Source organism: Mustela erminea, chromosome 3 (assembly GCF_009829155.1).
Source record: "Mustela erminea isolate mMusErm1 chromosome 3, mMusErm1.Pri, whole genome shotgun sequence".
Classification (NCBI taxonomy): Eukaryota; Metazoa; Chordata; class Mammalia; order Carnivora; family Mustelidae; genus Mustela; species Mustela erminea.
In genome coordinates, this window is record NC_045616.1 from 74,600,010 (window position 1) to 74,612,239 (window position 12,230).

The following is a 12,230-nucleotide window of genomic DNA, read 5'->3' on the forward strand; positions in this document are numbered from 1 at the left end:
CCCTTCCTCTCTCTGCCTGCCTCTCTGCCTCCTTGTGATCTCTCTCTCTCTGTCAAATAAATAAATAAATAAAATCTTTAAAAAATAATAATAAAATAGCCATTGATTTAGGTTTACCTAATTAACCTTTCAAAATATAAGTGGGGGAAGAAGCTAAAAACCAAATAGCTAAGGACATCATCAAAATAGGCAAATAGATCTGAAATACATAAAACAGGTATGTTTTGTATAAAGCAGTGCTGAATAAATATTTGTTACATGAGAAATTAATGAATGGTACAAGATGAGCTGGAAGGCAAATTTAGGAATGCTGACTGGCTTATGAGCTAGCAGACATATAAGCCACACTGGAAGAATCTCTATTGGTGTTCCCAAAAAAGAAATTCTGACAGAACCCCAAGCTTACAGCAACAGGCCTGAGAGCACGGGGCGGGGGGGCGGGGGGGGGGGGGTTAAAAAAGAAGTAAGCAGCAGGCCTGAGATCAAAGTCAAAGGTCAAAAAGAAAATCTGACTTGCTATTGGCATTCTTAAGATTTCTACTGGCAGGGGCTAAAAGTGAAGCATCCTGAGTAAAGACTATAGTTCTCCCAGAAAAATTTGACTAGAGCCCTATGGGAAGCCACAGGCACATAGCATTCATACAGGTATCCCTTAGTACAATCACTTTCAAGTAAAATGAGGGAGATGTCACAAAAGTCTTCTAAGGGGGGTAGTCAGGAATTAGAAAACATAACCAACAGAAAGCATAAAAAATAAGATGACTAAAGTAAGGCTAAATAAATCACTACAACAAATATAATTGGATTCTGCCACCATTTAAATAAAAAAAGTTACTTTTTTTCAACATCCACTCCCAAAAAAGCAGGGGTCTGTGTATGAAAGGGGGGGGTAATTTCAACATAAAAAGAGAACATACAAATTTCAAGAGAATTAAAAACATATTAGGAATTATAATATAAAGATTGTTCAGAGATAAATTTATACAAATTGCAAAAATAAGTCAACAAATCAATCAATCAACAAGACCAGGGACAATCAAGGAAATGTGAGAAAAAGGATATCTGATCGTGTTAAGGAATTGTTTATTTCTATACGATATGATGAGTACTGTCATATTTAAAAAGAGAAGCCTTGTGTTTCAGAGGCATAATCTAAGTGGTTTACAAGTAAACTGACATATTTAGTATTTGTTTCAAAATAAGAGGAAAGATGAGTAGAATCAGGGAGAAAATAAAATATAGCCATGAACTGGTACCTGTGAAAGAGAACGATGGGTACCTGGAGGTTTGTTTTATCATTTTCTCTACTTATTCTTTTTTTTTTTTTTTTTTTAGATTTTAATGAGTTATTTGAGAGAGAGAACTTGTGAGCCAAAGAGCACATGCAGGGGGAGCAGCAGGCTAAGGGAGAAGCAGGCTCCTACTGAGTAAGGAGCCCGATGGAGGGCTCCATCCGAGGACCCTGGGATCATGACGTGAGCAAAATGCAGATGCTTAACCAACAGAGCCACCGAAGTGTTCCCATCTTTATTTTTAAAGATTTTATTTATTTATTTATTTGAGAGAGAGGAGAGCCTGAATATGCACAGGGATAGGGGCAGAAAGGGAAGGAGAGGGAGAAAATCCCAGGATGACTCCCCACTGAGCCCAGAGCTCCACACAGGGCTAGACCTCATGATCCTCAGATCACAAACCTAAGCCAAAACCAAACCAAGAGTCCCACACTCAATTAACTGAGCCAACCAGGTACCCCTTATTTTCTCTACTTTTTATGCCTGAAATATTTCTTAATTCAATAGTTAAAAATAAATAAAAGGATAAATAAAACATGAGTCTCTGGGTAGAACAAAAGGTAAAATCAAACTACTTTAACATCCTTTTTTAAAAAAGGAAACACATGGAAATGATACAAAATACCCTTCAATTTTAAATAAAATTCAATTTTAGACTGACAAACCTCAATTTAAAATTACTACTTTTAAGTTTGGTCTATACCTCTTCCAATTTGGCTTCTCAAAGGTGTTTGAGAACTCTGTATTTAAAAGACTTTTTTTTAGCCAAAGGATTGAAATATAAAATTCAGGAAATGTTATTATAAATAGTGTGTTTGGCACACTGATAATCCAAATACATGTGAGTCTAAATATACCCATATAAATTAGAAAGTATACAAGATATAATCGGGCAGTAAATGTTTTTATGAAAACTTTAGGACAAATTTTCTTTGCTCACGATTCTCATAAGTGTACAAATAATGCTTCATTAAAAAGTGGAGAACAAAATTTTAAAAATCCTTTAGAATGTAAGACTTTCTATTAAATTGTTGAATTTGAATAGATTTATTTTGTAATTATTAAAACAAGACAATTTGAAAATCACAGCTAGTAGCTTAGTATAAACAATTCACTATGCAAAAAGCCCTAGGGAGGGTTTATACAGTTTTTAAAAACGTATTCCAAAACTAAATCTATTCACCATGTTTGATGAAACACTTAACCCAGATTCTGAAAGAAGGCATCACTATTATCTACTATCCGTTGCTATTCCTGTCTTGCCCCCACCCAATTCTGTTTTGGGAACATCAAATGAAGCTCAGCATCATGAAAAGTAACAGTCTAGATACAACTCCTAAATAGCTGCATTCAATCAATTTTTATTTCTTTTCTGATTGCTGAAAATTAAATAACTATTACCTGATTCAGCTCCCTGGTAAAAATCACATAAGCTTTCAGGTTTGAGTTCTAATAGCATGAATATCTATGGATCTAACAAAATTATTGATCTAAAGATTAGATTATAAACAAATATCACTTTTAGGATGGACTCAAAGTTCGTGAATGTCAGCCAGGTAGTGTGGATATATTCCTCCTTGAATGGGAAGCCCCTGAGATGAGTGTTCCTATTTATCTGCCTCCTGATCTCATCTATATGGATTACTCCCTCCCTGCTTCAATTCAAATAAACTTAAAGTTTTAGGGATCACCTACATAAAGGTGGCTTCCAAATCTGCATTTTAATAACATCTTTGGAACTGCAGATCTAAGTACACAATTGCCTGACTCTACAATCGCCCTATTATAACAAATTCTACTTACTCTTTTACCAACCCACCCTAAAGTCTACTTCTCTATTTGCATTTGTCCTCTTCAACCTTTATATGCAGGAATCTGTATATCACAATCCAAGGGCTCTCCAGAATTAAAATCATCTTTGGCCTTTCATCTTTTCTTTCTCTTTCCACCAGTCTAAGTAATTAACAAGTTCAAAAGTTTTGCTAAATCAAAACTTGAGTCTCCTAAGATCTCTTTCCAGAATCACAGTCAATCTAGCAATGCTCCCACCAAATAGTATTTCAGCTCCTCTCTCCCCTTTAACTCACCTTCTACAGGGCTTCCGGAGTCATTTAATAGCTCTGACCATGTCGCAAGCTTTTCAATGGCTATCCACCAGATAGAGAATAAAGTACAAACTTGAAACTTAGAGTATTCAAGGCCATTTAGTATCTATCTAAATCCTGTCTATCCCCTCACTAAAACAGCTTACTCTAGCTCTATCCCCTCACTAAAACAGCTTACTCTAGCTCTTCTCCACTGAGGTCTACCAGCATGGGACTACCTTCTAATTTCTGTGATATTTCCTATCCCTTCCTAGCCCTGGCTGGGAATGCTCTTCAAATACTCTTTCTGAAATTGTATTTATCACTCAAGGCGCTAATCAAATGTATCCAGCTCCTTATCTCCCCAAATTCTCTCAGTTATAATTAAACATTAGGCACTCTCTTCCTTTTCTAGCATGGCTCTAATAGGCTGAAAGTTGTTTCTTCAAAAAAGGTAAATATTTCCCCTCTGACCTAAGTTCTGATTTAAAGGGCTGCAGAGATTAACCTAATCGTTTTCTATACAATAATCTTCCAAATATCTAAAGCTACTCCTAAATCTTATCTTCAAAATTAACAGCTAATAGTCACAGATATAATTTCTGGAAATTTTTATTTTCATAACTACTCCTGTCTGGACACTCTAGATTTTCAATCATCTCTCCTAAAGTGTGGTGTCCAGAGCCAAAGACAATAGTCCAAGCCTTGTTTTTTGCAAATTATGCATGATATTCACCTTCCTTGCCAAATTTGGACATTCACAACATCTATTAGGAAATTAACAACTCAAAACAATCTTTCAGTAATAAACTTGTTAGTGGTAACTGGGTGCAGATGTTTAATAAATGTGCAAAAGATAAAGATGAAAATAATAAAACAAGGTTCAAAAAGGTCCTGGTCAGAATTAAGTATACAAGAATTTACCTTAGGAAGGGAACTCCTTTTGAAACATGAGATAAATGGAACCAGACAGATAAAAATTCGGAGGCACTATAAATTAAAAGCGTGCAATATCAAAGGAAAGTTCTAGACAAAGTTTATTTGTAGAATCTTTTACTAAGTAACCTTCCATACAAGAAGCAAACTTTCAATAATAAGAATATGTTGATTAACAAATTTTCCTTAAAAACGCCAACAAATGTTATCTTCATAATCTTCTTATTCTCAGATGCCAATATGGTTTTTTCGTGTTTTTTTTTTTTTTTTTAGTTAAAATTTCAACAATCAATTCTAAACTTAAATTCAGCTGACTGGACAATACTCCAGAGATTTATTTTAAATTGCATAAGTATCTTTGCTCTCATTAAATCATATCCTAATGTGGAAAGTATAGTAGTTCTTTAATGACTGGCACCACACTAATTAATTGAATTAGAAGAAAAAGTCATTTCCTCTGAAGAGCTCTTAAATACTCTTCAATGGTGATGTTAAATACTTAACAATTCATTCAATTCAAAGAAACTCAATTCAAAAAACCATCTTTCATACCAAGGAAATAAGAAAGTTAGATGACTCATTTTTTGAAAACTTGCATTACAACAAACAAAGACATTGCCCCCTATAAATAGCAGAAAGCTTAGGAAATGTGTGACAGTATTTACAAACTGTAATATGTGTCTGTGCCACAGGCTTCAATTATCTAAAAACGGAGTAACACAGATATGTTATATAGCAGCATACAATGATTCTCCTATATCATCAATAAAAGCCTCATTTTCTTACAGCCAGCCAAGAGTACATGAATTCCAAATATCAAGCTGATAGAAGTAGAAATTTATAATCACTTTGGAAAACCATTTGGTATCATCATAAGATTAAAGATCAACATATCCTTTGACTCACAAATTATGTTGTCTTAGAATACACATGATTTTGTTAATTTAAATCTTTCTTCAATCATGCTATACGTATTTCCACTGAAACGATACAAGGAAGTTGATCCAAATTATTTTTAATGGTCGAAAGATTTGAAGGGATACTTCACCAAAGATCTTGGGATGGCAAATAAGCACATAAATAGATTCTCAACATTCTCAGTCATCAGGAAAATGAAAATCAAAACCACAATGAGACACCACTATGCAATTAATAGAATGGCTAAAATAACAATAAAAACAACAACAAAAACCTGACAATACAAAGGGCTGGTGAGGATGTGTAACAAGAATTTTCTTTAACATTGCTGGCAGGAATGCAAAATGATATAGCCAATGTGGAAAAGAGTGGGATAGTTTCTTACAAAGTTATATACAGATGCACACAACCCAACAATCTCACTCCTAGGTTTTACCCAAGAGAAGTGGAAAAAGATTCACACAAATTCCTGCATGGAAATGTTTATAGAAGCTTTCTTCATAATCACCAAAATCTAGAAACAACCCAAAGTACTGGAGATGGATAAAGTGTGGTAAACCCATAAATGAACTACTACTTAGCCATAAAAAGGAACAACTACTGACACATGAATCAATCTTAACTGCATTACGCTGTCTGAAATAAGCTTTCTTGGAAAGACTACCTCCTCCATAATTTCATTTATATGATATCCTGGAAAAGGCAAATCGTAGGGACCTAAAACAGATCACTGGTTGCCAATGCCTGGTTATCAGGTAGGGGAATGAATTACTAAGGGGTAGAGGGAACTTTGGGAATGAAGGAACATTCGGTATCCTGATTGTGTGATAGTTAAAGGACTATGCATTTAAAAAAAAATCATAAAACCATACACCAAAAAGGATAAGTGTTACTGTACGTAAATTATACTTCAATAAAAAAGGCAACAGACATTTGCATATTTTTTAATGCTACTGGCAACTTATGGAAAAGAAACATCTTTCCTTCTGGTCCCAATTTGTGAAGAAACACCATCAACCTGCTAGGTTCTTCGTGGACTTTAAAAAAAAAGAAAAAAGAAAAAAAGACATATTCCCGACCCTGACAAAATTTAGAAGCTCATTTAATGGGAAACAAGGCTTAGATATTAAGTTAGGGAAAAAGGCTAAGCAGAACAATTTTGAGTGATAAATCACTGAATACACTTTCACGTGCTCTAAGGAAGGAAGGAATAATTCTTTGACTAGAGCTATCGGAAATGAATGGATCACAATATTGGAAAGACTTTAGTGCTTCTCAATAACTGCTATTATTATCATTTCTAACTTCCAAGTGAGGAGACTGAGACTTGGGAGGACAAATATCTTGTCAGTTTTCCCTCAGTTACTACGTTTTAGGGCTGAAATTTTAACCCAATCCCTTCTGATCCCAAAGCCTGAGATCTACACTGAGATGACGGAACCACACGGAAAAGGTTAAAACGGCTGCTACGTGATGTGATTTCTACGCGACAGGAACGTCCCCTAACTCCCCAAACCCCACTACTTTGCATGAACCCTAGGAAACACCACGATTAGAGCAATGACCTTAGAGTGAGCTCCCCGGGGTTTTGGAGCGCAAATTCATGGGAAAGGGAACATAAAACCTTTTCTCCACAGTGTGCACAGTCCCACTTCTGACAGTCGGACGAAGGGGACGCGTGAGGCCAGCGCCATAGCTACTCAAAAAGGTCAATACCAGGAAAGAAGCAAGCGGAGGCGGCCTGGTCGCCAAGAAGGGTGCAGGAGGAGGAAAAGCAGCTTCCCTGCCTTCCTGAGGCCCTCTGATTAAAGACCTCCGCGGACTTGTCCCTTTCTGGATCGCCTAGTGGCCGGGACCAGCGCCGAGGCGTCGTCAGCGGGTGGGCTCTTGATCCCCGGAGGAGAGAGCTGCGTGGGCGGCGCGGCGCTCGCGCGGGTAGCGCCCGGTGACACCTCACGGAGCCGCTGCAATCCACGAACCACCGGCACACTGCGGACCGGACCGCGGCTCCAAGTGCTCAGCTCAGAGTGAAGGGGAGACAGGGGGAATGAATTTGGGCTGTCCCCCCAAGTGACATCCCAGCCATTGCACGCTGTGTTAGTTTACCAGACACTCTGACGTTTCCCTTATTTACTGACCGCTCAACCGCTCCTCTGGCTGTCATCTCACCTCTCCAGTTCTTGTATTCCGGGACATAGTAGTATTTGTTCCCAAACTGGTCTGTGCCTACTTGCTGCTTCGCTTCCTTTGACAGCGCTCTCCCTAAGGCGCGGAACAAATTCTGAGACCAACCCATGCCTTCGGCCGGGATTCAAGCACAAATCGCAGACGGATGCGCCACGACGGAAGCACAAACGCTAGCCAGGAGCGGGCCCCGCCCACCCACTCCGTCCTCACGCCCTTCTAGTAACGGCGCTCACCATTGGTCGGATGGTACGTTGCTTGGCCAATAGAAGACACCACTGTTACAGCCCGGCCTCCGAGCTCTGTCATGGCGGCGTCCAGTTTTCGAGCTAGTGTGAAGGAACGGAATGTTAGGGTTTTTATTAGCAAGACAGGCGGGTTTGGACGACCCTCTTCGCCTCCGGAGAGCGGAGTCCACACGGAGGTAAAGAAAACCTTATTTTTTTCCTCAAACGGGCGATTTCAAATACGGACCAATTTCTGTGTTAGTCTTGCCTCCCACTTTCCCGCCTTATTATCACCTTACTTTCACCAAACTCGACTTTAATTTCTTCTGCTTACGAAAATAAGATGCCTTCTACATACCTGTAGGCTGGTGGACGCACACGAGGCCTCTGGGGAAGATACTTTAGTTTTATCTTATTTTCCCTCACATTACATTTCCTCCCCACTCCCCAAGGAATAACTACTCTCCTAGGATTCCTTCATTCGTTCAGTCGATATATTTACTGAGCATTTGTTTGCCAAGCATTATGTTAAGGGCAGAGCATTGGCCAGGAATTGAACAAAGTTTACCATGCCTAGAGCAGACAAGGGGACCATTGACAAGAGATGAAGCTAGAGATGTAGTCCGGCGCTAGGTGAGGAAGATCCTTGTGTAGTTGGTGAACAGGTATGGCGATGAGAAGAATGTGACAGTGGATTTTGTCATATATTTGGAGAATGGATTGAAGTTGAGAGCCAGAATGGGAGTCAAGTTAGGTAACTGTTCCAGTTGTCCAGAAGACAGCAGATGGAAGCCTGGGAAATGGTGGTTGGGTTGAAAATATTTTATATATATACATACATACATACATATATATGTATGTATATATACATATATGTGTGTGTATATATATATATATTTTTTTTTTTTAAGAAATAGAATCAACCAGCCGTGTAAATTGGTTGATTCTAGTAAATGATGGAAAGAGTCAACGGTGATTCCCAGGTATGTGCTTTTTATGTAGCAGAGTGAATGTAACTTGCCCATATTGACTTTTCTGTACTACTTTTTAAAAATTTTCAAAGGTTTTATCTACCCATTTGAGAGAGAAAGAGCAGGAGCATGAGGGAGGGCCAGGTAGAGAGGGACAAACAGACTCCCCAGTGAGCGGGAAGCCCAGGACCCTGAGATTCTGACCAGAACTGACATCAGATTCGTAACTGACTTGAGCCACATAGGCAGCCCTTCCCATATTGCTTTCAGAGAACCTGTGAAGATGAGGACAAAGTTGAGTGTACATATTTAATGCTCAGGAGAAATTGAGATATCTTTAATGTGAGATGATACATGAAGTGAGGTGGAGATGAGATCATCCAGGCATTACTTGTAGAGTAAGAAAAGCAGTTCAGTGACCAAAAATCTGAGAAACATCAACATTTAAAGTTAGGGAGAAGAAAAGACTAAAAATGAACCGTGGCAGCAAAACCAGGGCAACAAAATGTCTCATAAAATGAAAGAAGAGGAAACCCTTATATGTGCCATTTGCTGGCCGTAGCCCTCTTCTTGCTCTTAGTGGTTCTCCATCCCATCACTCTGCTTATCTGTTCAATTTTTACTACTGAAATTGTATTATGTGCATATTTTCTTATTAGTTTATATTGTCTTCTTGACCTCTGAGAAAAGAGACATGAGAAAGGAGACGTAGAAGAGTTTCTGTTGAGTGAATAGCATGCATTCAAGAAATAGGAATAAAGGGAACTAAAAGTGTGAGTTATATTGAACCAACAGTGTGAAAACTGATGGCATTGGGAAGAGCATTTTCAGGAGAATCATGCGAATAAAGTAAGATTTCAGTGAGTTGAAGAATGCCAGGAAAAGAAGTCGGAACTGCCAACACTGATGGCGTTTTAAAGAAACTTAAGGAGAGAAAAGCAGAATACAGTTGCTTATTGAAAAACTGATGGATATGATTTTTTCTAATACCCCAAAAGAAGACTTACCTGCTGCATTAGTTATCAGTGGGTGGGTAACAAAGTACCCTATGCATAAGTTATCAGTGAAAGGGTAACAAAGTACCCTCCAAAACTTAGCTTAAAACAACAAAAGGTTTATTAACTCACAAGTGTTGGGGTAAGGAATCGGTGTGTGTCTTAGCTAGGTCTTCTGGCTCAGAGTCTCTCAGAAGGCTGCAGTGAAGATATTGACTGGTATTATAGTCATTTCAAGGCTGGACTCTGGGAGGATCCACTTTCAAACTCACTCAGAACAGGATTTAATTCTTCCCTGACTTTGGTCCAGAGGTCTCCCTCAGTTCCAGTTATTTTTCACATAGACCTCGCAAATCTCAACATGATAGCTGGCTTTCATCAAAGCAAGAAAGTAAGAGAGTAGGAAAGGGCAAGCAAGATGTGAGACAGATTCCTTATAATCTGATCTCAGAAAGGTATCTCATCAGTTTTGTTGCATTCTGTTCAGGAGAAGTGAGTCATTGGGTCTAGCCCATACTCAAGGACACAAGGAAAGGAAATGACCTGCAGGTGTGACTACCAGGAGGTGGAGACAGTGGAAGTCACCTTCTAGGTTCCCTACCACAGCTGAAAACAGACAAAAATAATAAATTATTGTAATGCATTACAATCTAATATTGTAATATATATATCTAATATTATAATCTAAATATAATATAATATTTAGATCTAATATAATATAATCAATCTAATATAATAATCTAAAAATCATATCCATCAGTTTTTCAACCTATCTAATAATCTTTTACCTGTTTTTGGCAAGCAATTTACATGATATTTTGTGTTCTAAAATGTTGTATCAGACTTATATTTAGTATTATGCTTTTAGAATGGACAAATGTTTCAGATATTACATGTAATTTCAACTAAATAAACAATCTTTTAACCACATTTTGATCAATTTTAAACATGTTTGGGCTGCATCTGCAGTTAGCCCTCTGTCTCTACCTCCTTTCAGTGCAGAGTTGACAGTAATTCCTATTCAGCTCAGTGATCCACTCTAATAAAAGCATACAGACATATCCAGAGTTTTAGGTGATTTCGGAAATTCAAAATTTATGTTTATCAAAACTGATCAATCTCCTCTGATAATCTGGCTTGTTTCCACCAAGTAGTTCTGCAGTTCTTCCATTAGGATCAGCAAATTAAACATTGGAAAGTAAATGAACTTGACTGTAAGACCTTTAGTTTTAGTGAAAATAGCTGTACTTTTTTGAAAAGAAGCCACATTAGTTTTTCCCCATTAAGTTCAGAAGTCTTAACATACCAGTAATAATTTAAATCATGTGAGCTACTGAGGGTCTAAAACATTGGGTTTCTCCAGATTCTTTTAATCCCAAATAGACCGCTGTCTGACAATGCAGCTAAGTATCACTCTGTTAAAATTCCATGACCTAAACATCTTCATTAGAAGAAGTACAGTTTTGAAATAGTGAATGTCTCCTTAGAAGGTCACCAGATTAATCCATCTGTGAATGGATTTCACTTTCCGTGTAAAACATGCTGCTTCCCCCAGCATACTTCACACTTGTGGCTAAAAACCTATAATCTAGCAATCCCATGGGCATCCCTCCCACCAGTTTCTTTATATGCTTATCAAAAATCTGTATTTGTCCCTAATTCTGATAATGCCAGTTTTATTATTCTTTTTTTTTCAGTTTTATTATTCTGATTATGCCATTTTAATAAGAACTAATGAAATACAAAGTCAAAAAGAATTGTTATTCTTAAACTAAATGGACCATTTTTTAAATGATCCAAACAAATTGCTTAAAATTAAGTGTTTTTAATGAGGTATCATTGAGAAAATCATATTATGAAAGACTGGAGGAAATTAGTAAGAACAGATTGTTTCAACTTTGCCATAATATTAGAATCACCTGCGGTGATTTGGAAAAAATACTTTGGAAAATGTATTCATGCCAAGATTGCAACCCCAGAAATTCTGATTTAATTGAATTAAATTTAATTAATTAATTAATTCTGGAACTTTTTTTTTTAAGATTTTTTTTTATTTATTTGAGAGAGAGACAGTGAGAGAGAACATGAGTGAGGAGAAGGTCATAGAGATAAGCAGACTCCCCGTGGAGCTGGGAGCCCGATGCGGGACTCTATCTCGGAACTCCGGGATCATGACCTGAGCCGAAGGCAGTTGTCCAACCAACCAAGCCACCCAGGTGTCCCAATTCTGGAACTTTTTTAAAGCTCCATAGGTGATAATAGTGTACAGCCAGGATTGACAACCATTGCTTGAGAAAGATTCCACATTCAGTTGCATGTCTTGAGATTCCATAGTCATTTGTTTGGCATATGCCTTAAATGTTTACTCAATTAAAATGATAAATTAATAATAAAACATTTTTAAATTTTAATTTATTTATTTATTGAGAGAGTACACACACACGTGCACACTTGCAAGCAGGGGAGGGGCAGATAGAGAGGGAGAGAATCTTAAGCAGGTCTATGCTCAGTGCAGAGCTTGACACAGAATCCAGTCTCATGACCCTGAATCAAAATAAAGAGTGGGACACTCAACCGATTAAGTCACCCCAGATCCCCAAATAAAACATATTTTTGAAAATCA

The 12,230-nt window shown here is 37.6% G+C and overlaps 2 protein-coding genes across 4 annotated transcripts in view; one reads left to right on the forward strand and one right to left on the reverse strand.

The window, feature by feature from the left end:
- Positions 1–7,620, reverse strand: part of NDUFAF2 (NADH:ubiquinone oxidoreductase complex assembly factor 2) — a 159,964-nt gene extending 152,344 nt beyond the window's left edge. Inside the window, exon 1 of the mRNA XM_032336169.1 lies at positions 7,400–7,620. Coding sequence (XP_032192060.1) covers positions 7,400–7,526 — 127 coding nt within the window. The 5' untranslated portion in view covers positions 7,527–7,620. The remainder of the gene's footprint in view (positions 1–7,399) is intronic.
- A 58-nt stretch (positions 7,621–7,678) lies between these two features.
- Positions 7,679–12,230, forward strand: part of ERCC8 (ERCC excision repair 8, CSA ubiquitin ligase complex subunit) — a 55,721-nt gene continuing 51,169 nt past the window's right edge. For 2 of the 3 annotated variants that reach the window (XM_032336170.1, XM_032336171.1), the window contains exon 1: positions 7,679–7,838. In XM_032336170.1, the coding sequence (XP_032192061.1) occupies positions 7,762–7,838 (77 nt within the window). In that variant the 5' untranslated portion in view covers positions 7,679–7,761. The remainder of the gene's footprint in view (positions 7,839–12,230) is intronic. The other variant, XM_032336172.1, reaches the window with a different exon arrangement.